The 25,553-nt window shown below is 45.9% G+C and overlaps 1 protein-coding gene across 5 annotated transcripts in view; it reads left to right on the top strand.

The window, feature by feature from the left end:
- rfx3 (regulatory factor X, 3 (influences HLA class II expression)) overlaps positions 1 to 25,553 on the top strand; it is a 572,273-nt gene that overhangs the window by 414,372 nt on the left and 132,348 nt on the right. For all 5 annotated transcript variants that reach the window (XM_038804657.1, XM_038804659.1, XM_038804656.1 and 2 more), the window contains 2 exons: positions 1,967 to 2,148; positions 2,236 to 2,355. In XM_038804657.1, coding sequence (XP_038660585.1) covers positions 1,967 to 2,148; positions 2,236 to 2,355 — 302 coding nt within the window. The remainder of the gene's footprint in view (positions 1 to 1,966; positions 2,149 to 2,235; positions 2,356 to 25,553) is intronic.

A 25,553-nucleotide genomic window follows, 5' to 3' on the forward strand; every position in this document is an offset into this window, starting at 1 on the left:
GTCTGTTTTCCCCTCACCACTATCTCCTTCCCCCCACCCCTCATCTCTAGGGCCATCCATTCCCTGTTCTAGGTTGTTCTTTGACACATTGCTTACCTTTGTTCTGCCATTAACACATTCTAATCGCTTAATATGTCAGTATCAGCATACTTTTTAGCCATTATCACCAGTATTTACATTCCCTTTGTCTTTTGTTCACGGCGTCTTTGTTCATCTCTGCATAGCCTCCACCCATCACTGGCCCTCTACCAGCCTCACTGCTCCACACATTCACCCCGCCCGCCCCCACAACAGTATAAATCTCATCCCATTTCCAGTTCTCTTTAACACTGACGAAGAGTCATTCAGACTTGAAAAGTTAACTCTGATCTTTCTTCATAGTTGCTGTCAGACCCACTGAAATTTTCCAGCATTTTCTGTTTTTATTTTAAGTTTTCGTTGTATGGGAAATATGCTTAACATAGCATTAATGAAATGTATACCAACTGCCCGTTATCTTGATCTCTGTTCCTGTGTTGTTGGATCCTTCACAGCAAATGTGAGTTAAAGACCGAATGAAATAGTTGCGCTAAAGTCAAATAGGAGCCTGAGAATTGATATACATCCCTCAAATCTTCTTTGAGATATTTGGACCGAGCATTACCCTTTCTAATTTAAAAACAAAACTCATCATTTTATAGTTAAAACTATTAAACCTCTTTATTTTTATACAAAGTTTGTAAGCAATCTGCTTTTGCAAAATGCCTCTCTAAATAGCATTAACCACTAAACAGATTCCAATAACAGTATAGAAATTTATTTTTTCATAAGTATTAATAGAAGATCATTAAAAATGAATGAGCTTAGAAATTTGGAATAATTGGCATTGTTCTTTCAAACTTTCAGCACAGGCACGATGGGCCTCCTTCTGTGCTGTATCGTTCTACTCTATGTATAATTCCCACAATCTGCTGGCACTGAGATAACTTGGATGTAGCTGAGGACTGCTGTATAATTTTGCTTTTAAAAAATTGTATTCTACACATTTTTATAATATTAATGTAGTTCCTGAAAATGGCATATATAAATAAAAACTTTAATGTACAATTCTGACTAAATTGGGTTTATGTTGAATTTGTTTTATTTTACTAGCGTGTTAAGTCTCTGTTCTTATTTTTTGGTAATATCTGTAATTATAATCTGCATAGATGAAGATTGCAAAGAACAATGTACACTTGCAGAAAATAAATTCTCCACAGCTCCAATATTAATTCATACTGGGAATCGATTGTGCAGGCGATGAAGTGCGTGGTTTTTCATCGGCCCCGAAACTGTAAGGCGGAGAGATTTTAACTCTCGGGCCTCGTCCACTGATTGTCACTGATTTTCACCTGAAACTGGCAAATGTGACGTTAATTACAGTGTATAGGAATAAAAACTCAAGGAGGATAAGGCTGTCACTAAGAATCGATGGAAATGTCCCCGGCAAGGTAGGTGAGCAATTGAGGAGGTGGGACTGGTGAATTTGGCAATGGGAGAGGCCTGGGGCAGGGCCGTCCGAAATATCTTTTGTGAGACTCGGAGAGTAACTTTTAACAATTACCAAAACAAACGTATCTAGGCCAGGATGCTGCTTGTCATCAACGTTTGCATTATCCAAATGGGAACTGATCATATAAATTTAACCCCACTCCTCATGGGCAGGCAACCTCCCAGATAAGGGCAGAAACATGTTGGAATTGTTACTAAATCCCCACTCCATCTCACTGCTCCTGTTGATCAGGTGGATTTTAATACCCTCAGACATCTCAACTTTTAAAGTTTGCTTCATGCTGAGAATTCTGCTACTGACTCCCAAACTACACCCCAACGCCACATCTGTTCTAATATCTCCATAGTTATACAGCACTTATATTCCAATTGTACTTTAAATGTATAAATAGTTGAAAAAATAGTCATTCAAGGTTATTCTTATGTTTGTTTTTAGCTTCAGTGGCTATTGGATAACTATGAGACGGCAGAAGGTGTCAGCCTTCCGAGAAGTACTCTGTACAACCATTATCTGCGTCACTGTCAGGAACAAAAGCTTGATCCAGTGAATGCTGCTTCTTTTGGGAAACTCATTCGTTCAATTTTCATGGGTCTGCGCACCAGGCGACTAGGCACAAGGTTAGTTATTTCCCAGTTTTTAATGCTGTTTCTTGAATACAATTGCATTTCAATTTTTTTTAATTAAAAAAATTAATTTTCTCTCAGGGGAAACTCTAAATATCACTACTACGGCATCCGGATTAAACCAGATTCCCCACTAAATCGCTTACAGGAGGACATGCAGTACATGGCTATGAGACAGCAGCCCATGCATCAAAAACAGAGGTACCAGCTTCAAGTGGTTACTAATACACACACCTATGACTTGTGTTACAATCAGTTTTAATGTTAAAAGAGAAATTTTCATAACCAGTAATCTACTGAAAGAAATTGTGGGCAGGATTTTACGGCCCTGCCGCGGCATTTTTTCCCCCAGTGTATGCGGTGTGCCATATAAATGTACATTCAGTTCGCTGGGATTATAATATCCCACCAAAAGAGAAGGGCTGTAAATCATTGTCCGTGTCACAAGATTACACTGTTTAAAACAAATTAATTTTACTGTACAACTAACAAATAAAGCAAACAACCATGACTAAATTTATACTGGGTAAATACTTATGCTTTAAAGGATAATAAAACATAATCAGATATACTTTAGACTAAACGTCTCAGCTGAAATTCCCTTTTTCCCTCATGACTCCCTCCCCCCACCTCCAAAGCTTGTGGCTGCTGACCAAGATTTTGAAGGTTCTCTCACTTCCTGGAAAACCAAAGTACCATGAGCCGGATTCTCCCTTCTGGGGACTAAATTCCCATGCCTGCCGGAAAATGGCTGAGAATCACTCCGGACTTTTACCTCGCAGGTCCGGGGTGATTCTCCGTTTTCCAGGTGGCTAGCAGAGCCTTGGCGTGCGTCCCACAGATCTGGATGCCGGCGATGCCCTGCTAGCCAGGCCGCGCATGCCCACAGTGGCCGCAAGCGGGTCCGTGCATGCGCGCGGCAGCCCACCTTGGATCGGGTGCCGCTGACATGGCGGAGCCACACAGCGGGCCCGCGCGGAGGAAGGTAGGTCCCTCCCAGATCATGATGGCCCGCCGATCGGTGGCCCCCGATTGTGGGTCTGGCCACTGCTGAGGACCCCCCAGAGTCAGAAACCTCCACCTCCCACCAGAGCGCCACCGCGGCTACGGGTCCCAGCTCCCGCCGGGTGGTACCAAATGTAAACCACGCCGGCGGGAGTTCGGCCAGTCGACCGCGGAGAATCGCCACGGGGGTCTGTTCCAACGGCCCCTGACTGATGCCACTTCGATCACGCGTGCGGGACTGGCGGGTCCGCGGAGAATCGTGGAAGCGCAGTGGCGCCAGATTCCCGTTGTGAACGGCTATTCTCCGTCGTCGCGCTGGGCGCGATTCTGGCGCAGAGGGTCGGAGAATCCCGCCCTATTGCTCTCAGGAATTCACTTTAATTTCTCCTCAGTGTTCCAGCTATTCTCCAATCTATGAAATTTCATAGAGATCCTTCCATTAGCTTTTGGCTAAGCAATCCTCCCAACGTTTCTTAATCACCTCATGACTGTGGACCTCTCAAGCATAGGCTTCACTGCACTTGTACTTACTGCTTCCATTTCAGAAATATGTCTGATTTCTGATAGCTTATTTGCTTCAACTCTACAACTGTTTTCAAGCTCTGAGCAGATTCTTTCTTGTTTTGTCTGCTGAACTCGGGGATTATACCACCATCCTGGCTGCCTTCAGCTCCAACCCCAAAGACTCTCTTGTAAAATCTCACAAACAACTTCCCAGAATTCCAACCAAGCCAAATTATTCATCTCTAAAGCAACAGAGGTGAGTTGAGATGTGCAGGAAGTTTTTTAATTCATTAACTTTCAGCTTCAAAATCAAACCTTTTTGATTTTGGAATCCACCTGAATAATTTAAATTTCTAATGAAGTTAGGGCAATTCTTCTCCGGCTTCCCAGCTAAATGAAGGTCACGTGGTATTTTTATGGCTCTCACCCTCCTACCTCTGACCTCATAAGTATACAAGGACCCTTTGAGCTGCCATCATTTCAGATGTTCTGGCAATTTCTAAAATCCAACATTTTGGCTAACTTCTCTCAGTGAGCTGCAAACCACATCAGGTCCAAATTGCTAACGCTCTCCCTGCAAACACCCAGATAAAGTAAAATCAGAGAGCCTTCCTAAGCTCTACCCTTCTTCATGACGACGTAGCCTGCTCTGGGTTATCCTCAAGGTTCTCTGCGGCAGTAAACCCACATATTTTATAGCTCTATTTCTTCTAGTCTGACTTTATTAAACAAACATGCATAACCTTCTGAACTGCCATTTCTTTAGGTGTTCTGACAATCACTAAAGCCCAGCATTTTTTATTACCTTCTTTTACAAACAATATTCTGTCCCGAACTAAACATTACTTCAAGAATCTTAACGCTAACCATGAACTAGATATTTGCAACAACACTTTAACTATACAAATAAAGTGTCTTGAAACAGGACACGTTGGGACTGAGTCCGTGCCGGATTTTGAAATTTGCCGTTTTTCTGTAACAGTCAGGGCCCCTCAATTGAATGGCTAGATTGAAGAATTTGGGAATGTTTTCCTTGCAAAAGAGAAGGCTGAGAGGAGATTTGATAGAGGTATTCAAAATCACATAGACAGACTAGATAGGGAGAAACTATTCCCACTTGTAGATGAATCAAGATTTAAGATAATTAGCAAAACAAAGTTACATGGGGAGAACCCTTTTCATGCAGCGAGTGGTTGGGCTCTGTAATATGTTGCCTGAGTATGGTGGAGACATTCAATCGAGGCACTCAAAGGGGATATAGATTGTTAATGGAAAGGAAGAATGCACAGGATTACGGTAAGAAGGTGAGGGCACTAGGTGAATTGCTTATTCGGAGAATCAGTGCCGACACGATGGGCTAAATAGCTTCCTTCTAGACCGTAACAATTCTGTGATCCTAGGGCACACGAAAACCAATGATTTGATTGCAAAGAATTTTTGGATATTAATTCACTTCTCATACATTGGATTTTGGACACTTTCATACCTCCCCCATCTTCCTACATAAGCGCACGCTATTTAAAATGAGAAAGACCAATCAAACTGGATTGATAATGGAAGTGAAATATACCAATGCTGGAGATCTGAAATGAAATCGGAAGTGATGGTAAACCTCAGCAGATCTGACAAGATGTGTGCAGAGACAGTCAGAGTCGATGTTTTGAGTCCAATTGGTCCTGAAGAAGTCATTTCGACTCGAAATGTTAACTCTAACATGATGTTAAAAACAGTTGTAACTAAAACGATTTGTCCTTTTTTATTCATGCAAGATTTTCAGTATTCCTTAATAACTCACTTTGAACTGACTTGGCCAGCTGCAAGAAAGCAACCACTGCCCAGGGAACTGAAAGGCTTTTTGGAACCACGCATTTGAATTTAAGCTTGTGAGATTCTATTTGGGTAGCCTTAATGACATCAAAACTCAATACTGTAGCAAGAATAGGAATATATCCTGATTCCAAGTACAATTTATAGTTAAATATTTGTTATAACCTGCCTGCTTGCCACTGGCTGGTGACTAATGTCAATCCCACAATCCTTTGGGAGTATGAGCTTCCCCAATGAGGGGGGGTGGAGAAATCATTAGCAGATTCCCTGCATAAATAAAGTTGGCCAGTTTGGAACCAGCAGAGAGAGAGAGGAGTGAGCAGCAAGGGAAGTTGCTGCTGCTGTTGTATATATATATATGTTATTGTAAATAAATGTTATTTCTTTCTATCCTGCAACTCGTGCTGGATTCTTCGTGGCCCTCACAAAACTGGCGACGAGGGTTAAAGTGAATAGCTGTCTACACTGCTGAAGCCGCCGCCCTGGACTTTTGTTGGATACAGGTTGGAAGTTGTTTTCTATTACACCATGCCTCTGTATGGACATTTGGATGTTTTTGACACTGCGCTGGAAAGCTGGAACCAGTACGCACAACGGATGCATTACTATTTCCGGGCAAACAACATCACCAAAAACGAGCGCCAGGTGGTCATATTGCTCACCGCCGGTGGCCCGCATACGTTTGGGGTGATTAAGAGCCTTACGTACCCAGCTGCGCCGGACACCAAAACGTTTGATGAACTTGTGAACTTAGTGGGGCAACATTTTAACCCAACCCCGTCCACGATAGTCCAATGTTACCGGTTTAAGACCGGAGAATCCCTTGCCGAGTTTCTATCCAGGCTACGCAGGATTGCGGAGTACTGTGACTATGGTGAGACCTTGTCAGAAATGTTACGCAACCGTTTGGTTTGCGGTATTAACAATGCGGCCTCCCAAAGAAAGTTGTTAGCTGAGCCAACATTGACTTTTCAACAGGCCATTCAAATTGTATTGTCCCGAGAGAGCGCAGAACGGGGAGTGCAGGAGCTACAGGGAAAGGAGGTGCATGCCTTGGGGCGCAACCCCTTCTGTCCGAAAGCGTTCCCCCGCACCCCTGTGGTACCTTGGACGAGGCGATGTCCGGATCGACGCCAGTGGCCGTCGGACATTCCTTCCCGAGGGAGCCTTCTCCAGAACCAATGGATGAGGAGCCATGTCCGTGTCAGACTTGTGGGCGCCGACCACGTCGCGGACGCCGGTCCTTGTGGCGCCAGAGGCACCGTGGTTCCGACAGAAACTGGGGCCAGCCCAGGTGCCGTACCTTCCATTTGGGTGAACCTGCGGCGACTACTCCTGAGGACGTGGAGACAGAAGACGACTGCCTGCAGCTGCATTGTGTGGCAGCTCCCCGTGTAGCCCCCATTAAGGTGACAGTACGGGTCAATGGTCACCCGCTTGAGATGGAGTTGGACACTGGCGCAGCGGTCTCTGTGATCGCCCAGAGGACATTCGACCGCATCAAGCAGGGTATACAGACCCTTACATTAACCGACACATAGGCCAGGTTGGCCACCTACATGGGGGAACCATTGGACATTGCAGGAATTACGATGACCCCTGTTGTTTATGGACGCCAGGAGGGGCGTTTCCTACTTATCGTGGTGCGTGGCCATGGGCCCAGCCTGTTGGGTCGGGACTGGTTGCGCCATTTGCGGCTGCAGTCGCAGCACATCCTCCAAACAGTTTCTGGAGGTTTGACTGAAGTGCTAGGACGATAACCAGATGTATCCAGCCTGGTTTGGGGAAAATAAAAGGGGCCGTAGCCCGTATCCAAGTCAAACCAGAAGCCACGCCGTTCTATTTCCGGGCGCGCCCAGTGCCTTACATCTTACTCGAGAAGGTAGAAGGGGAGCTCACTCGTTTGGAGACTTTGGGTATTATCAAGCCCGTCCGTTTCGCTGACTGGGCAGCACCAATTGTACCTGTAATGAAGCCAGATGCCACACTTTGCTTGTGTGGTGACTATAAATTTACAGTGAATATGGCTTCCCGACTCGACCGATATCCAATACCTCGCATAGAGGATCTCTACGCAAAGCTTGCAGGCTGACTCTCGTTAACGAAATTAGATATGCGTCACGCCTGCCTACAGTTGGAGCTGGACCCTGCATCCCGGCCATATGTAACGATTAATACACACCGGGGCCTGTATGAATATACACAGTTGCCCTTTGGAGTATCCTCTGCCTGCGCTATTTTTCAACGCATCATGGAGGGCATTTTGAGAGGTTTACCGCGTGTTGCTGTCTACTTGGACGACGTTTTGATTACAGGGACGTCGGAGCAGGAACATTTGGAAAATTTGTGGCTGTCCTTAGACGCTTTTCGGAGGCTGGAGTCCATTTGCGTCGCACAAAGTTTATCTTTCAGGCGAAGGAAGTAGTCTACCTGGGTTATCGGGTGGACCACGGAGGTTTGCACCCCATCGCAGAGAAGGTGCGCGCAATTCAACAGGCCCCTGCCCCGACTGACACTTGCCATCTTCGTTCTTTTCTCGGCCTCGTAAACTATTACGAGAAGTTCCTCCCCAATCTGGCAACTGCACTGGCCCCGTTGCACCTTCTGCTGAAGAAGAATCACACCTGGGTTTGGGGTCAGCCGCAAGAAACCGCTTTCCGGCGGGTAAAACAACAATTGTCGTCGTTTGGGTTACTAACCCACTATGATCCTCGAAAGCCTTTGCTCATCACATGTGATGCATCCCCGTATGGTATTGGGGCCGTCCTGTCCCACAAGATGGAGAACGGGGCCAAGCGGCCGATAGCTTGCGCCTCCCGCACATTGACTGCAGCGGAAAAAAAATATGCTCAGATCAAGAAGGAGGGCCTGGTGGTGGTCTTTGCGGTGAAACGCTTCCACCAGTACGTGTATGGCCACCAATTCACTATCATAACTGATCATAAGCCTCTGCTGGGACTTTTCCGAGAGGATAAGCCAATACCGCCCACGGATCCAGCTTTCTTTCTCGCTGCCTACAAGTATTCTCTAGAGCACTAAACCAGGAACCCAGATAGCGAATGCCGACGCACTGAGCCGATTGCCTTTATCGACCAGCCCCACGACGACCCCCACGACTGGTGAGGTGTTTGCAACCCTAAATGTTATGGACACCTTGCCTGTCATGGCATCGCAGATTCGTGAGTGGACCCAGACGGAGCCAGTCCTGTCAAAGGTTCGGCATATAGTCCTGTATGGTGGACAGCATAGACAGTTCCCAGGCGAGTTGCGGGCATTTTCCTCCAAGCTGTCAGAATTTAGCGTAGAAGACGGCATCCTCTTGTGGGGGACGCATGTGATTGTCCTGGAAAAAGGACAGGAGCCGATACTAAGATACTTGCACAATGGCCATTCAGGTATGACCAAAATTAAAATGTTGGCCCGGTGGTATGTCTGGTGGCCAGGCCTCGACATTGACATTGAGAAGGTGGCCCAAAACTGCTCAATTTGCCAGGAGCATCAGAAGCTTCTGCCGGCCGTGCCCCTACATCACTGGGAATGGCCAAGGTGACATTGGGCACACTTGCATGCGGATTTCGCCGGCCCTTTTCAAGGATCCATGTTTCTTCTATTAATCGATGCCCAGTCTAAATGGCTTGTGGTGCATAAGATGGGAGGCACAACTTCCTGCGCAACAATCGAGAAGATGCGGTTGTCTTTCAGTACGCATGGCCTCCCCGAAGTGCTGGTTACGGACAACGGCACTCCATTCACAAGTGAGGAGTTTGCGAGGTTCATGAAGATGAACGTTATACGCCATATCCGCACTGCCCCATACCACCTGGCTTCAAATGGGTTGGTGGAGCGTGCAGTGCAGACATTCAAACGAGGCCTAAAGAAGCAGTCTTCCGGGTCAATGGACACGAGACTGGCTCGGTTTTTGTTTTCATACAGGACCACCCCACATGCGGTGACTGGGCTAACTCCCGCAGAACTCCTAATGGGCCGAAGACTTCGCACCCACCTTAGCATGGTTTTCCCGGACATTGGCACAAAAGTACGCCGCACACAAGAACGGCAGGGACATGGTTTTTCTCGGCATCAGCCGATTCGACAGTTTGCGCCCGGTGACCCAGTGTTCGTTAGGAATTTTGCTGCTTGTGCCCAGTGAGTCCCTGGCATAATCTTTCGCCAAACGGGCCCTGTCTCTTACCTTGTGCAAGCCCAGGGTCGTCTCCAGCGCAAACATTTAGACCATGTTCGGTCCAGAAGACCATTCCTTCAAAAGATTCCCCGCCCCCAAAGCTCATTTCTACAGCCACAGAGACCAGACACAGTGGAAAGTATTCCTCACAATCTTCCTCTGGTGCCGCACTCAAAGCCTGCGCAGGGTGTTGCAGAACCGCGTGGACAATAGAGACGCCGAGATGACGGAGGCAGCAGACTCCGACTCCGAGATGGAGACACAGGACGCCTCAGAGGGGGAATCCTCGGGCCCATGGGCCGTGGATGTACAACCATTATGCTGTCATCACAGAAGCGCCGTTCTCCATCTCGTTACAGGCCGCCCGATCCAGCGCCTTGTGCAAATGGTGTCCGGCCTGCGGCAAAACGGGTCCGACGCCCTCCTTTGCCAGGGTCTTCGGTGGATTCCTTGGACTTTGGGGGGGTGGGATGTCACAACCTGCCTGCTTACCACTGGCTGGGGACTAATGGCAATCCCACAATCCTTTGGGAGTATGAGCTTCCCCAATGAGGGAGGCGGAGAGACTCCCTGCATAAATAAAGCTGGCCAGTTTGGAACCGGCTAGAGGAGAGTGAGCAGCAAGGGAAGTTGCTGCTGCTGTTGTATATATATGTTATTGTAAATAAATGTTATTTCTTTGTATCCTGAAAACTCCTGCTGGATTCTTCGTGGCCCTCTCAAAAATATTCTACCTTATTGGATTCCGCAAAAAAAATGTTGTTCTTCATGGATGAGTTCAACTGTCTCTGCCACATTTCTGACCAGTTGAAGCATGGGAAATAGCAGAAGTACCAATGCAACAAGTCCCCACATTTTACGAGCTGGGTCAGTGGCTAAACCACTCAGTGCCAGGTGCACAAAGCAGATATCTACTCGGCACACAATGCACCAATGCAGCAACTCCCCAAACACACCAGTAAGTTTGATCACTTTTAAAATTCTTGCATGGCTCACTTTTTTAAAAAATTATCTGGTTTTTGGACATTGGCAGTTTTCAGATAGTCTGGTTCGGGGTACCCTTTAGTGCCAATTTCTCTCTTCCTTCCCTTTTTAAACTTATATCTATTTCTAGATATTGAGCCAGAATTTGCTGTTAAGGTAATGGCAAGGCAAATAGCAGTCACCGTTATCTACGAGTAAACAGTAACGCAACTTAAGATAAGGAACAGCTGTGTGATTAAATCTGAATATCTAAAAGTTGCTTTCTGAGTTGCATTGCTTCTGCATTAACTGTACTAAAAAGATATCTTATCCTTAGCCTCCCTATTATTTTAGGAATTTGTGCTTTCTCATTAATTATACATTAAATGTGTAGAAAATGATGTCTCATTATTAGAAGTGTAAGTCCTTTTAGCAATTATCAATCAACTTCTCTGGCACTGACAATTAACAAATGTAAAGTTTTATTCCTTTAGGTTTTTAATTTTATGGAAAGATTTTAAAAGTAACAAATTTCTAATTTTTTTACTTTTCCTTTCAAGTGATGTTTCGCTATTACTCCAATTTTTCTTTTCCTCTTCCTGTACCTGATTTGACATTGAATTCTCTCTCTTTATTTCATCCTCTTTTCAGTTTTTCCTGTGTTGATTTCACAATTCTTAAATTGCATTAGCCCTGATAGGGTTGCACTATGCACAAAGGCCCTTGAACCGTCACCAAACATTTAGCTACTTGCACTCTGCGGGAAGAATCTTTGCGTGGAAGAATTCAGGGTCAAGTATAATTATATATGGTATTGGACTGTTTATTAAAAAGCTCCTTTTTAGTTTTTAGCTAATACAGATAATCATAGATATCCAGGGGGATTGTAAAATAGCCATCTAATCTGGCAAGTTCATATAGCATCATAAACTGCCCAGTTGATTTTAAGCATAATCTAAATCGCAACATTAGATTACAACTTTCAAATCGCTCCGGGCACCACTTCTTTGTTATAATATGCAGTTTTACATAGGATTATGTAGGATAGCCAGCATAGAAACAGGCTGTTCAGCGCAACCAGTTAATGTCGGTATTTTTGCTTCACTCAAGCCACCTCCATCTTTCCTCCTCTAAATCTATCATCATTATCCTCTATCCCCTTTTCTTCCAAATGCTTGTCTAGCTTCCCCTTAAATACATCTATACTATTTGCTTCAATCACTCCCTGTGGTAGCGCATTACACATAGTCACCACTCTTAAGTAAAGGAGTTTTTCTTCTGAATTCCTTATTGATATTTTGGTGACTATCTTATATTGATGACCACAAGCTGTACTCTTCCTCACAAGAAGAAACAGTGGGTGGAATGTTCAATTTTTTGGTCTAAATGCTGGCTCCGGTGGTAAAAGTGGCATGAAGCACGCCAGCTGCATAACCTCTTGCCATATTTTCCAGCACTTGGACAACAAAAATGTGGAGGTGTGAAAGATTGGGGCGCACCTCTTAAAGGGCACCTCGATCTCCAGCACTAAAGATTAACACACAGAACCCCCGACCCCAATGTGGGGGAATTATATAGCAGGGAAGCCCACGAATAGGATTTAAATATATTTGAATGAGGTTTCCGATATTCCTGGGTGCGAACCTCATTATATTAGTGGTGGGGGACGCTGACGATCGGGTCGCAAAATCTCACCGGTGAGTTATTTGCACCCCCCCTGACCATTCTCTCTATCCACTCATGAAAATCCTTCATAATTTTGAATATATCTATTAGGTCACCTTTTTTCAAAAGGCAGCACGGTAGCATTGTGGATAGCACAATTGCTTCACAGCTGCAGGTTCAATTCCGGCTTGGGTCACTGTCTGTGCGGAGTCTGCACATCCTCCCCGTGTGTGCGTGGCTTTCCTCCGGGTGCTCCGGTTTCCTCCCACGGTCCAAAGATGTGCAGGTTAGGCGGATTGGCCATGATAAATTGCCCTTAGTGTTGGGTGGGGTTACTGGGTTATGGGGATAGGGTGGAGGTGTTGACCTTGGGTAGGGTGCTCTTTCCAAGAGCCGGTGCAGACTCGATGGGCCGAATGGCCTCCTTCTGCACTGTAATTTCTATGATAATCTATGAAAGAGACCCAACTTGTCAATCCTTTCCTAATTTGTATAGCCAAGCATGACTGGTATCATCCTTCTAAATCTTCTCTCCACCATCTCCATGCTTTTATTATCCTTTTTGCAATATAACAGCCTGAACTGCATGTAAGAACCATAAGAATGGTCTAACCAAGATGTATTATGGGTTAAACATAGCTACCCTATTTTTCAATTCCACCCCTCAGGAAATCTAGCCTAATGCTCAGTTTGCTTTTTTTTATGGCCTTGCTAACCTGTAACATAACTTTTAGTGATTATGTGTATTTATACTCCGAGATCCCTTCGTTCCTCTCTCTGTTAATGGATAGAGTTCTTCTATTGTTGAATCTTTTTTGCCAATACAGCAAGTCCTCACTGAAAGCTGTGGTTGTGTCCCTGAAAATCATGACTTTAACTGAAATAACTTTCAGTGACTCATTGGGTCTCATAGGATTCGGCATTGAGACTGAAGTTAGATTCTGAAGGAACTTTATTATCAGCAAAACAATAAATGTTAAAACATGATATCCTCTAGGTTGCAATAGTCGACATTGGTAAATGAAATAACTTTCATATTTTTAAAATTTATTTATTTTAAAAGAAAATTGTATTGTTCTATTTATAGTACCTCCTGCCTATCAATCCTGCTTCCTGAACCTTCTGCTCACTTATCCTCCTGGTCACTGCAGATTCTTCCCCTATCCATTCTTCAGCATTGTGGTTTCTCCCCCTGCCAGACCTTCAATTTGCGGCCCCTCCCAGTCCCCGACCTTCCGCTTTCCCCTCTCTGATCCACCCTCTCGCAGAACCTCCCACTCCCTGGCTCACCCCCTTGCCATTTCCCTCTCCTGGACTTGCATTCCCATTCAAGATCCAGATGCGATCCAAATCCAGAGTTCCAATGTTGTGGAAATGCAAGTGTTTTTTTTTAAAGACTTTTTATTAAGGCATTTATAATTTTATAATAATAACCGTAAACAATACAAATACAAATATAAACATAGTGCAAAGACCACCTCCCTCCCTCACAAGCCCTGCATCCTCTAAATAATACTCTATTTATTTTCTGAAGTCTGAGAAACCAAGCCATGTCACTAAGCCAGATCTCTGAGTTTGGGGGCTTCGAGTCCCTCCACGCTAGCAATATCCGTCTCTGGGCTACCAAGGAGGCAAAGACCAAGACGTCAGCCTCTCTCACCTCCTGGACTCCAGGATCTTCCGACATTCCACAAATCGCCACCTCTGGACTCGGCACCAACCTTGTTTTTAACACCATGGATGTGACATCTGTAAAACCCTGCCAAAATCCCCTAAGCTTCGGACATGCCCAAAACATATGGGCATGGTTTGCTAGCCCTCCTGTACATCTCGCAGACCTATCCTCTATCCCAAAAAACTTGCTCATCCGGGCCACCATCATGTGTGCCTGGTGAACGACCTTAAACTGAATCAGGCTGAGCCTGCCACCTGATGAGGAAGTGTTGACTCTGCTTAACTCATTCGCCCAAAGACCTGCCTCTATCTCCCCCCCCCCCCCCCACCCACCCCCCAGCTCATCTTCCCACTTGCGCTTTAGCTCCTCTGCCTGCGTTTCCTCCGACTCCATGAGTTCTTTGTATATATCTGAAACCTTCCCCTCTCCCGCCCCCGTTTTGGAAACTACCCTGTCCTGTATCCCCTGTGGCGGTAGGAGCAGAAAGGTCAAAACCTGCCTGCGCAAAAAATCCCTTATCTGCAGATATCTGAATCCATTTCCTGCTGGCAGTTCAAATTTATCCTCTAAATCCTTCAAACAGGGGAAGCTCCCACCTATAAATAGATCCCCCATCCTCTCAATCCCAGCTCTCTGCCATCTCCGAAACCCCCATTCAGCCTTCCCGGTACAAACCGATGGTTATTGCCGATTGGAGTCCAGACCAAAGCTCCCTCCACTCTCATATGCTCCCTCCACTGCCCCCAGACTCTCAGGGCCGTCACTACCACCGGGCTTGTGGAGTACAGGACCGGTGAGAGCGGCAGAGGTGCCGTTACCAATGCCCCCAAACCTGTGCCCTTGCATGATGCTGCCTCTACTTGCTCCCATACCGACCCCCCACCCCCCAACTACCCACTTCCTAATCATGACTATATTTGCTGAGCAGTAATAGTTGCTAAAGTTCGGCAGCTCCAACCCACCCTCCCCTCGGCTACCTTCCAGCAACACTTTCTTCACTCACGGGGTTTTACCCGTCCACACAAAACCCAAAATCACCTTACGGTTGGCATTGCCGCTGGGGGTAACAGCATGGTTGGGTGACCTGTACGACTTCCTGCGGTTAGAGAAGATAAAGTATGAGTTAAGGGGCTCAGCAAGGGAGTTTGAGAAAAGGTGGGGGATGTTTGTGACCGTGTTTGAACAAAGAACAAAGAAAATTACAGCACAGGAACAGGCCCTTCGGTCCTCCCAGCCTGCACCAAGGATCTAATTCCCTCTGTTCCCCGCCTGTTCATATATCTGTCTAGATGCATCTTAAATTATGCTATCGTGCCCGCCTCTCGCTCAGGCTGGGCGAGAGAGGAGCGTGCCCCCAGCTGCATTGTCGTGGATTAACGTAGGCCCAGAGATCTTGGGAAGTGCCGTGTATGCGCATGTTTGGAAGCGGTCCCATAAGAGGCTGGGTCTGCCTCTAACACCACCGTCTGCGTAAAAAACTTTCTAAGCACATCTCCCTTAAACTTTCCCCCTCTCACCTTGAAATCGTGACCCCCTTGTAATTGACACCCCCACTCTTGGGAAAAGCTTGTTGCTATCCACCCTGTCCATACCGCTCATAATTTTGTATACCTCAATTAGGTCCCCCCTCAACCTCCGTCTTTCCAACGAAAACAATCCTAATCTACTCAACCTTACTTCATAGCTAGCACCCTCCATACCAGGCAACATCCTTGTGAACTTCCTCTGCACCCTCTCTAAAGCATCCACATCCTTCTGGTAATGTGGCGACCAGAACTGCATGCAGTATTCCAAATGTGGCCTAACCAAAGTCCTATACAACTGTAACATGACCTGCCGACTCTTGAACTCAATACCCCGTCCGATGAAGGCAAGCATGCTGTATGCCTTCTTGACCACTCTATCAACCTGCGTTGCCACCTACATGGTACAATGGACCTGAACTCCCAGATCTCTCTGTACATCAATTTTCCCCAGGACTCTTCCATTGACCATATAGTCCGCTCTTGAATTAGATGTTCCAAAATGCATCACCTCGCATTTGCCTGGATTGAACTCCATCTGCCATTTCTCTGCCCAACTCTCCAATCTATCTATATTTTGCTGCATTCCCTGACAGTCTTCCTCGCTATCTGCAACTCCACCAATCTTAGTATCATCTGCAAACTTGCTAATCAGACCACCTATACCTTCGTCCAGATCATTTATGTATATCATAAACAACAGTGCTCTGGGCAGGGATCCCTGTGGAACACCACTAGTTACCTTTCTCCATTCCACCACTACTCTCTGTCTCCTGTTGCCCAGCCAGTTCTTTATCCATCTAGCTGATACAGCCTGAACCCCATACGACTTCTTTTTCCATCAACCTGCCATGGGAAACTTTATCAAACGTCTTACTGAAGTCCATGTACATGACATCTACAGCCCTTCCCTCATCAATTAAATAATAATCTCTTATTGTCACAAATAGGCTTCAATGAAGTTACTGTGAAAGGCCCCTAGTCGCAACATTCTGGCGGGGAGGCCGGTACAGGAATTGAACCCGCGCGGCTGCCTTGTTCAGCATTACAAGCTAGCTGTTTAGCCCACTGTGCTAAACCCCATATATAATAATAATCTCTTATTGTCACAAATAGGCTTCAATGAAGTTACTGTGAAAAGCCCCAAGTCGCAACATTCCGGCAGGGAGACTGGTACGGGAATTGAACCCACACGGCTGCCTTGTTCAGCATTAAAAGCTAGCTGTTTAGCCCACTGTGCTAAACCCTATATATAATAATAATCTCTTATTGTCACAAATAGGCTTCAATGAAGTTACTGTGAAAAGCCCCTAGTCGCAACATTCCGGCAGGGAGATTGGTACGGGAATTGAACCCGCACGGCTGCCTTGTTCAGCATTAAAAGCTAGCTGTTTATCCCACTGTGCTAAACCCCATTGCAGGGCGGGGTGGGTGGTGGGGAGGGGGAGTGAAAAAGGAGGAAAATCTGTACAAACTGTATAGTTGATTGTTTGGAAAAATGTTTCCTGGAGTGTTTATTTGCTGTAACCTACTTTGATACAAGTTTGAATAAAATGCGTTTTAAAAAATGTTTAAAAAAGGCCCTTGGGATAAATATAGGGAGGCACTGAAAAACAAACAGAAACCTTAGGAGGACTGTCATTTTCACGGTCAGTACTCTCCCTGCCAGTGACAGTGGGAGCATGTCCGACCTTCGAAAGTCCTCCTTCATCTGTTCTACTAGCCGGGTCAAATTTAGTTTATGTAACAGCACCCGGTCCCGTGCCACCTGGATTCCCAAAAAACAAAAGCTCCCTCCCACCACTCTGAAAACGGCAGCTCTCCCAATATCCATTCCTGCCCACTTGCCTGAATTGCAAACATCTCGCTTTTCCCCATATTCAATTTGTACCCTGAAAACCTCATAATCTCTCCCATCCCCCCAACCCCTTCCTGTCTCTTGAAGCTCTCAGCGCCATCGGCAGTGGCTCTATGGCCAAAGCGAACAGCAGTGGGGAGAGGGGGCATCCCTGCCTAGTTCCCCAGTGCAATTTAAAATAGTCCGACATCAACAGATTCATTCAGACACTTGCCACCAGTGCCTGGTACAACAACCGGACCCAATCAATAAAACCCCGCCCAAACCCGAACCGCCCAACACCTCCCACAAATAGTTCCATTCCACCCAGTCAAAGGCCTTTTCTGCATCCATCGCGACCACTACTGCCACCTCCCTCCCCTCTGGGGGCATCATGATCACGTTTAAGAGCCTTCTAACGTTGGCCATTAGCTTAACAAACCCCGCCTGGTCTTCCCCAGCACCTCTGGGACACAATCTTCTATCCTTGAGGCCAAGAGTCTAGCCAACAGTTTGGCATCAACATTCAACAGGGAGATTGGCCTGTATGACCCAGGGTCCTTCTCCCACTTCAGGGTCAGTGAGATTGAGGCCTGTGACATTGCCAGGGGAAGAACCCCCCCCCCCCCCCCCCCCCCCCCCCCGGTCTCTTGCCTCATTAAATGTCCTCACCAGCAGTGGACCCAGCATCTCAGAGGACGTTTTGCAAAATTCTTCTGGGTAGCCGTCCGGTCCCGGGGCCTTACCCGACTGCATGGCCTCTAGCCCTTCTGCTATTTCCTCAATCCCGATCGGGGTTCCCCCTCGGAAACTCCTGCCCTCCCAGAAACTGCCTCATCCCTTCCACCCCAGCTGGGGGTTCCAATTCATATAGCTGGCTGTAACACTCCTTAAATGCCCTGTTCACCCCCTGCTGGGTCCGAGACCGTGTTCCCAGCTCTGTCCTTCACTCTACCTATCTCCCTGGCCACCTCCCTTTTCCTTAGCTGATGTGCAAGCATTCTGCTGGCATTCTCTCTATACTCGTATATCGCCCCCTCGCCTTCCTCAGCTGCTCCACCGCCTTCCCCGTGGATCAAACTCCATCTGCAGCTTCCGCAGCTCCTTCAATAACCCTGCCTCTGCGTATTTCCTGTCTACCCGGAGTATTTTCCCAACCAACTTATCTATCTCCGCTCTCTCCACCTTCCTCCTGTAGCTCCACTCAAACCACTGCCTTCAGCGCTTCCCAAACCATTGCTGCCGAGACTTCCCCCTTGTTGTTTATTTCCAGATAGTTCTGGATGGACTCCCTCACACGCCCGCACACCCTCTTGTCTGCTAACAGTCCTACGTCCAATCTCCATTGCTGTCGCTGGCCTACCTCCTTGCACACCTGTAAATCCACCCAATGTGGGGCATGGTCCGACACAGCAATCGCCGAATACTCGGTATCAACAACCCCCGCCAGTAGAGTCCTGTTCAGGATTAAGAATTTGATCCGGGAGCATACTTTATGAACATGCGAAAAGGAAGAAAACTTCTTCGCTCTTGGCCGACCAAATCCCCCCATGATCAGCTTGTGTGAATCCAGGTCCAGGAACTTCCCTCACACCCATCTTATAAACTCTGCATCATCCCAGTTTGGTGCGTAGACATTCACGAGCACCACCGGTCTCCCCTCCAGATTCCCGCTGACCATGATATACCTGCCTCCATAGCCACAACTATTTTCCCTGCCTCGAATGACACCCGTTAATTAATCAGGATTGCGACCCACCTAGTCTTAGAGTCCAACCCAGAGTGAAAAACCTGCCCGACCCACCCCTTTCTCAAGCTGGTCTGATCTGTTACCCTAAGGTGTGTCTCCTGTAGCATTGCCACGCCAACCTTCAATCCCCTCAAATGCGGGAACACGCGAGCCCTCTTAACCAGCCCATTCAGCCATCTAACGTTCATCTAAGGGTGATCAGCCTGAACGGGAGGCATATCGCCCCCCCCTCCCCCGATCAACCATCACCCTTCTTAGGCCAGCTTGCGGCCCGCATCCCCGCAGTCCCACTCTTCAGCACCCTCCATCCTCAACCTCCCATTTGTCTCCCAGCAACAATCCCATCCTGTCAGCAGAGCAATTCTCCCCGCCCCCCCCCACCATTAACAGCACAACAATTCCAACCCCCTTTAGCAAACTGATCATCTGCTCAGTGCCCCCTCCCAATGTGCTTCCGTGAGCTAGCCTGCCCAGCTAGCCTAGTAGCTGCCCCCCATGGCGCCACACATCCTACCCACTATTGTTCCCCCCCTCCCTCGTTCGGACATATATATTCAAAAAACACAGTTCCAACCAAACACAAAGAAAAGACAAAGAAGATCAATCCACTCTTTCCCCCACCAGCACCAGGTTAACTTACAAAACTGAGCAACAGTCCAAGAATCAATATAAAAGCATTTCACATACTGTTCAAAAGCGAGAATAACTCTAACAAAATCGATACAGCATTACCCATCCCAAGAGTTCAGTGTCCTCAGTCACCTGCCAGCCCTTTACTTTTAATAAAGTCCATCGCCTCGTCCGTTGACTCAAAATAGAGTTCCTGATCGTCAAAAGTGACCCATAAACGAGCTGGATATAGCAGCCCAAACTTCACATTCTTCTTGAAAAGGGTTGATTTTACTCGGTCGAATCCCACTCTTCTTTTGGCCAGATCCGCACCCAGGTCCTGGTAGATGCGCAGCATGCTGTTCTCCCACTTGCAGCTCCGTGCCTGCTTGGCCCACCACAAAATCTGTTCCTTATCCAGGAACCGGTGCATTTGCACCGCCATCGCCTTCAATGGCTCGTTCACCCGCAGTCTCCTCGCAATCGTTCTGTGCGCTCTATCCACTTCAAGGGTTGAGCAAACGCCCCATCACCCATTATCTTCTCGAGCATATTCACCTCATAGGCCCTTGCGTCCGTTCCCCCGCAGCCCTCAGGGAGGCCGACGATCCTCAAGTTCTGATGACAAGACCTGTTTTCCAGGTCCTCCACCATCTCCTCAGCCTTTTCTGCTGATCCCTCATCAGCCCCACCTGTAACTCCAGCTCAGTTAGGTGCTCTTCGTGCTCGACCACCCTCTCCTCAACCTTGGATTGCCTGACCTTGGGCTTCCAGCCCCTGCTCCACCCGGTCGATCGATGCCTTGATTGGATCTAGACCTTCCTCCTTTTGCCTGGCAAAACCCTCCTAAATAAATTTCACCAGCTTCTCCGTTGACCGCTGGGCTGCTGAGCCAGTAACCTGTCCCTCCGCCATTTTTATCTGTGCTGTGGCTTTTACACGTGCCTCCTCTGCTCGATTTTTCCTTCTTATGCAACCACTCCATATACTGGTGTGGGATTCCTCCTCACCGTCCCATCCACTCCCAATGTTTCAAATAAAATTTGAACAAAATCGAGGAAAAAGGTCCAGAAGGTCCGTCACGAGCGGGAGCCACCAAATGTGTGACCTCCTACTCCATGGTTAGCACGCAAATGTGGAAATTCATGTGTTGATGGTGCAGAAGTACTTGAGCTGGAACTGTTATAATCCATGTTTTATAATGGCTCCAACTTACTGCTTTCCTTTGCTGCTTCCTTCCCTCCAATGAAGCCTCGCTGTGAGTGAGGCAGGAGCAGCTTCGACAGTCATTTTTAAAAAGGCATGGAGCCGGGTGGTTTGGCAAGCGGGACAGGAAAAAGGCCACAAAAGGTTTGAGAGTGGGGTAGGCCGCAACCCGGAGTTCAGGGAGAGGCTGCAACTCACAGATCAGTGAGCAGTGAGAGGTTGCTTCAAAATGCACCGGTCGTAATTATAATAATCTTTATTGTCACAAGTAGGCTTACATTAACACTGCAATGAAGTTATTGTGAAAAGTTCCCAGTTGCCACAGTCCGGCGCCTGTTCGGGTACACAGGGAGAATTTAGAATGTCCAATTCACCTAACAGCATGTTTTTCGAGACTTGTGGGAGGAAACCCACGCAGACACGGAGAGAGCGTGCAGACACCACACTGACAGTGACCCAAGCCGAGAATTGAACCTGGGACCCTGGAGCTGTGAAGCAACAGTGCTACCCACTGCTACTGTGCAGCCCTGCTGTCACATGGGAAAGGACATTAAAACAAATCTCATAGCCATAGAGTCATAAGAGTTTTACAGCACAGAAAGAGGCCCTTTGGCCCAACATGTCTGCACCAGCCGCAAGCACCTATCTATTCTAATGCTATTTTCCAGCACTTGGTCCACAGCCTTGTATGCTACGGTGTTTCAAGTGCTCATCTAAATGCTTCTTAAGTGTTGTGAGGGTTCCCGCCTCTACCACCCTTTCAAGTGGCGAGTTCGGATTCCCACCATCCTCGGGTGAAAAGTTTTTTCCTCAAATTCCCTCTAAATCTTCTGCCCCTTACCTTAAATCTATGCCCCCTGGTCATTGACTCCTCTACTAAGTGGAAAAGTGTCTTCCTATTTACTCTATCTATGTCCTTCATTATTTTCTACGCCCCAATCAGGTACCCCCTCAGCCTTCTCTGCTCTAAGGAAAGGAACCTGAGCCTAACCAGCATCTCTTCATAGCTGAAATGTTCCAGCCCAGGCAAAAATATGGTGAATATCCTCTGCAATCACATCCTTCCTATAGGGTGGCGACCAGAACTACACACAGTACTCTAGCTGTGGCCTAACTAGCATTTTATACAGCTCCATCATAACCTCCCTGCTCATTTATTCCATGCCTCGGCTAATAAAATCAGGTATTCAAAATGCTTTGTTAACAACCTGATCTAGCTGTCCTGCCTTCAGGGACCTTTGGATATGTACCCCAAGGTTCATCTGGTCCTCTGTACTTCCTAGCATCTACCATTCATTATGTATTCCCTTGCCTTGTTAGTCCTCCCAAAATGCGTCATCTCGTGATGCTCCGTGAGATTGCAGGCTCCACTAACATTCTGACATTAAAGCAAAACTAAATTAAACAAGGAAACGTTAACATCATTACTATAAATTTATGGTAAAAACATTTAAATTCTAATTTAAGGAACATGAGAAGGCCTTTGAGCTTGTTTTGCATTCAGTTATACAATGCTGACTCTGACTCTCCTTGGTCAGCTCATACTCAACCAAGTGCTCAGTTACTCAGGGCCTCATTTTAATTCTGAGTGAATTGGTTTTGAGGAAGTTAAAATCTTGTCCTCCATTTCTACTGGTAAATACCAGCAACTTCAGAAACAATGGATTAAAATCTGTCAATTTACATTAAGCTAAGCATCATGGGCCAAGTTGAAACACAAACCGCCTTTGTATCCACCTTGATACTTGCCTGTCATATTTGTTTTATTCTGATAGTCCAGAAGAGGAGAAACTAGAATTTGGACTTTCAGGAAGGAGAGCGTCCCACTGAATAGTATTTTTAATGCAGCATGGGCGAGAAAATACAAAAACATTCCAAAACAGTGCACGCAAGGTGTTCTAATCTACATTAAATCAATCATTAATTCTAAACATTCTTTTTATTAGAAACTGATTAAATTCCCAGACCATTGCAAACATGGTGATTTTTGTCAATAGAATTCTATAATACTACAGCACAGAAATAGATCATTCAGCCCATCAAAGGTCTGACTTTACCTACTCCTGAGAACTTCATCACATTCTATTCTGCTAATTACTCCCAGTACCCCAAATTCTTCTTTGACAAGCAATTATCAAATTTATTTTTTTAATATATTTATTGCTTCCACAATGGTTTGTCGACAGGAATTCTGCATTCTAACTAATCTGTGTAAAGAGATCTTTTGTAATTGCCTGTTTACTATATTTGCACCTTGTTTAACTGTGATGCCAATCTGTGAAATTAATCTATCAATATTTGCCATTTTGGAAAGCTTCCTGATCTTGAAAACCCCACTATGAGGCCACTATTCAACATTCTCAACTCTACAAAAAAAGCATTGTTTCTGCTGCTACATTTAATGCGCACAGAACCACAATCATTCTGCTCCTTTAGTTAAAATCTATTTGAGGCGTATTTCCTCTCCCTATTGTTTCTTCTAAATTTCAGCATTGGACTGCATTTACCACTTAGCTGCCTATCTACCTATGTCCTCCTTTAGTTGTTCACAGCCTTCATTGCCCGCTTAAATTTGATACTATCAGAAAATTTTGATATTGTTCTTTAAATCCCCAGGTCTGGATCATCTGAATGTGTAGTAAATAAAGAATCACCATAACACAAACTCTGTTGACTACCAGGCACAATGGCTTTTCCTGAGAACCTAAGTGACAAGGGGTTCAAAAATACTTTTTCTTCCTATCATCGTATCATTTTATAACCTCTAGAATATTTACTGCCACTTAGCAACTCTGAACAACAATTTCAGGTGCCCTTGTGCCCAAACATTGAGGTAATGGCAACCGAGAGCCAATGTAACCCAGCTGAATGTTGGTCCTGAATATCATTTCCCTCAAATAGATAACACTTCTGCGTCTCCTGACGTGCATTATCAGAAAATGCAACAAGCTACAAATCCAGGCCATCCACTCATTTCTACACCATTCTACAATACCACTGCGGCAAGTGAAGAAAAGCTTCACTTTACAGTCTAATAGGATACTGCTAAATGGGAGACTTTATTGAGGTACAATATATAGCCTGATATAAAAGGTAAATACTGCAGAAGCTGGAAACTTGAAATAAAAATAAATACCGGAAATATTCAACAAATCAGGCAGCATCTGTGGAGAGAGAAAAACAGAATTAACCAGGTCAATGATCTTTCATTAGAACTAAGAAAAGTATTGAATGTGTCATGTGAGAGTCCCTTTATGAAAAGTTTGTTTTATCAAATGGCTGCAGTGATGTCATTGTGTCGGTGGAGCTGGAATGTGATTCCGCTTTTTAGTTTTGTTTTGAGCTAGAAGCTCTTTTTGGCTCTATGTTTTAGTTTTGCTTTCAGTTGGAGAGCTGCATTCCAACCACGCAGATGTATACTGGTCTCTCTCTGTATGTTAAACAAGGTGTTTAGATCACTTGATAATTTAAAAGTGAACTGTTCTCTGGAGAGAATGCAAGCCTACTGTCTTTGTTAAAAAGTGTTTGGGCTTATGGATGTTGTTAGGAAAGTTACTAAAGGTTACCTATAGAGTGCCGTATCTTTTAGGGGGTTATCAGTGTTGGTAATTGGTAAGATGTTTACTGTGTGTTTATAAAATGTTAATTGGATTCATAGAATAAACATTGTTTTAGTTCAAACATACTTTAGATCTCTGTTGCATCACACCTGTAAAGTGACCCCTTGTGCTCCCCATAACCAAAATGTATTCAAGGTTTTAGGTCAGGTGAACTCCATGATACACTTTGGTGTCCTCTAAACTCTGGCCCATAATAAATGTATTAGATTTCAAGTAAGTGAAAGAGGGGAAGGTGAGAAAGGGAAGGTCTTTGATGAGGTGGAGGACAGCAGTGATTAAATGACGAGAATGTTGATGGCGCAGGGTCAAAGGGAGTCTGAATAAGACGAGTAAAGAGACAAAGGCTGGGATTTTCTGCCGCTGTTGTGGCAGAACCCGCCACGAGAGATTCAACAGTCCAGCCATAAGTCCATTGACTTTCAGCAGGACCAGACAATCCCGATAGTGGACAGGGCAGTAAAATCTCTCCCAAAAGATGTATCAGGAGGAGCTGTGAATGGCAGAACGATGAACAACTGTTGGCCAAACAACATACTCTTTGTAAAACTGATGTAACCCTTTGCAGAAATTGGTTGGAATATGAGATGGCTTCGCGGAAAATGCTCCTAACTCTGCAGAGCAAACCATAGTAGCAGAGTCAGTCCCATCAGCAGTAAAATGAGTGTAGAATCAAAACCTGCACAAAATGGGGCACAGATTCTGGCTGAAGTTGTTGAACTCAGTGTTGGGAATCCAGAAGGCAGTAAAGTGCTGTGGCTAAAGATGAGCTGCTGCTCCCCAACCTTATGTTAAGCTTCAGTGGAGCACTGCAGGAGATCAAGGACAGAAATATCAGTGTGAGAACAAGATGGAGAGTTAAAATTACAGCTTGGGATCATGTAGATGTTCTGCAAAGAGATCACCCAATCTCTCCCCAATGTAGGGCAGACCGTGTTGAGCATTGAATAGGGCATACTAATGTGAAAGAAGTACATGAAAAATGAAATGAAATAAAAATCGATTATTATCACGAGTAGGCTTGAATGAAGTTAC

The sequence above is a fragment of the Scyliorhinus canicula genome, chromosome 8 (genome assembly GCF_902713615.1).
Source record: "Scyliorhinus canicula chromosome 8, sScyCan1.1, whole genome shotgun sequence".
Classification (NCBI taxonomy): domain Eukaryota; kingdom Metazoa; phylum Chordata; class Chondrichthyes; order Carcharhiniformes; family Scyliorhinidae; genus Scyliorhinus; species Scyliorhinus canicula.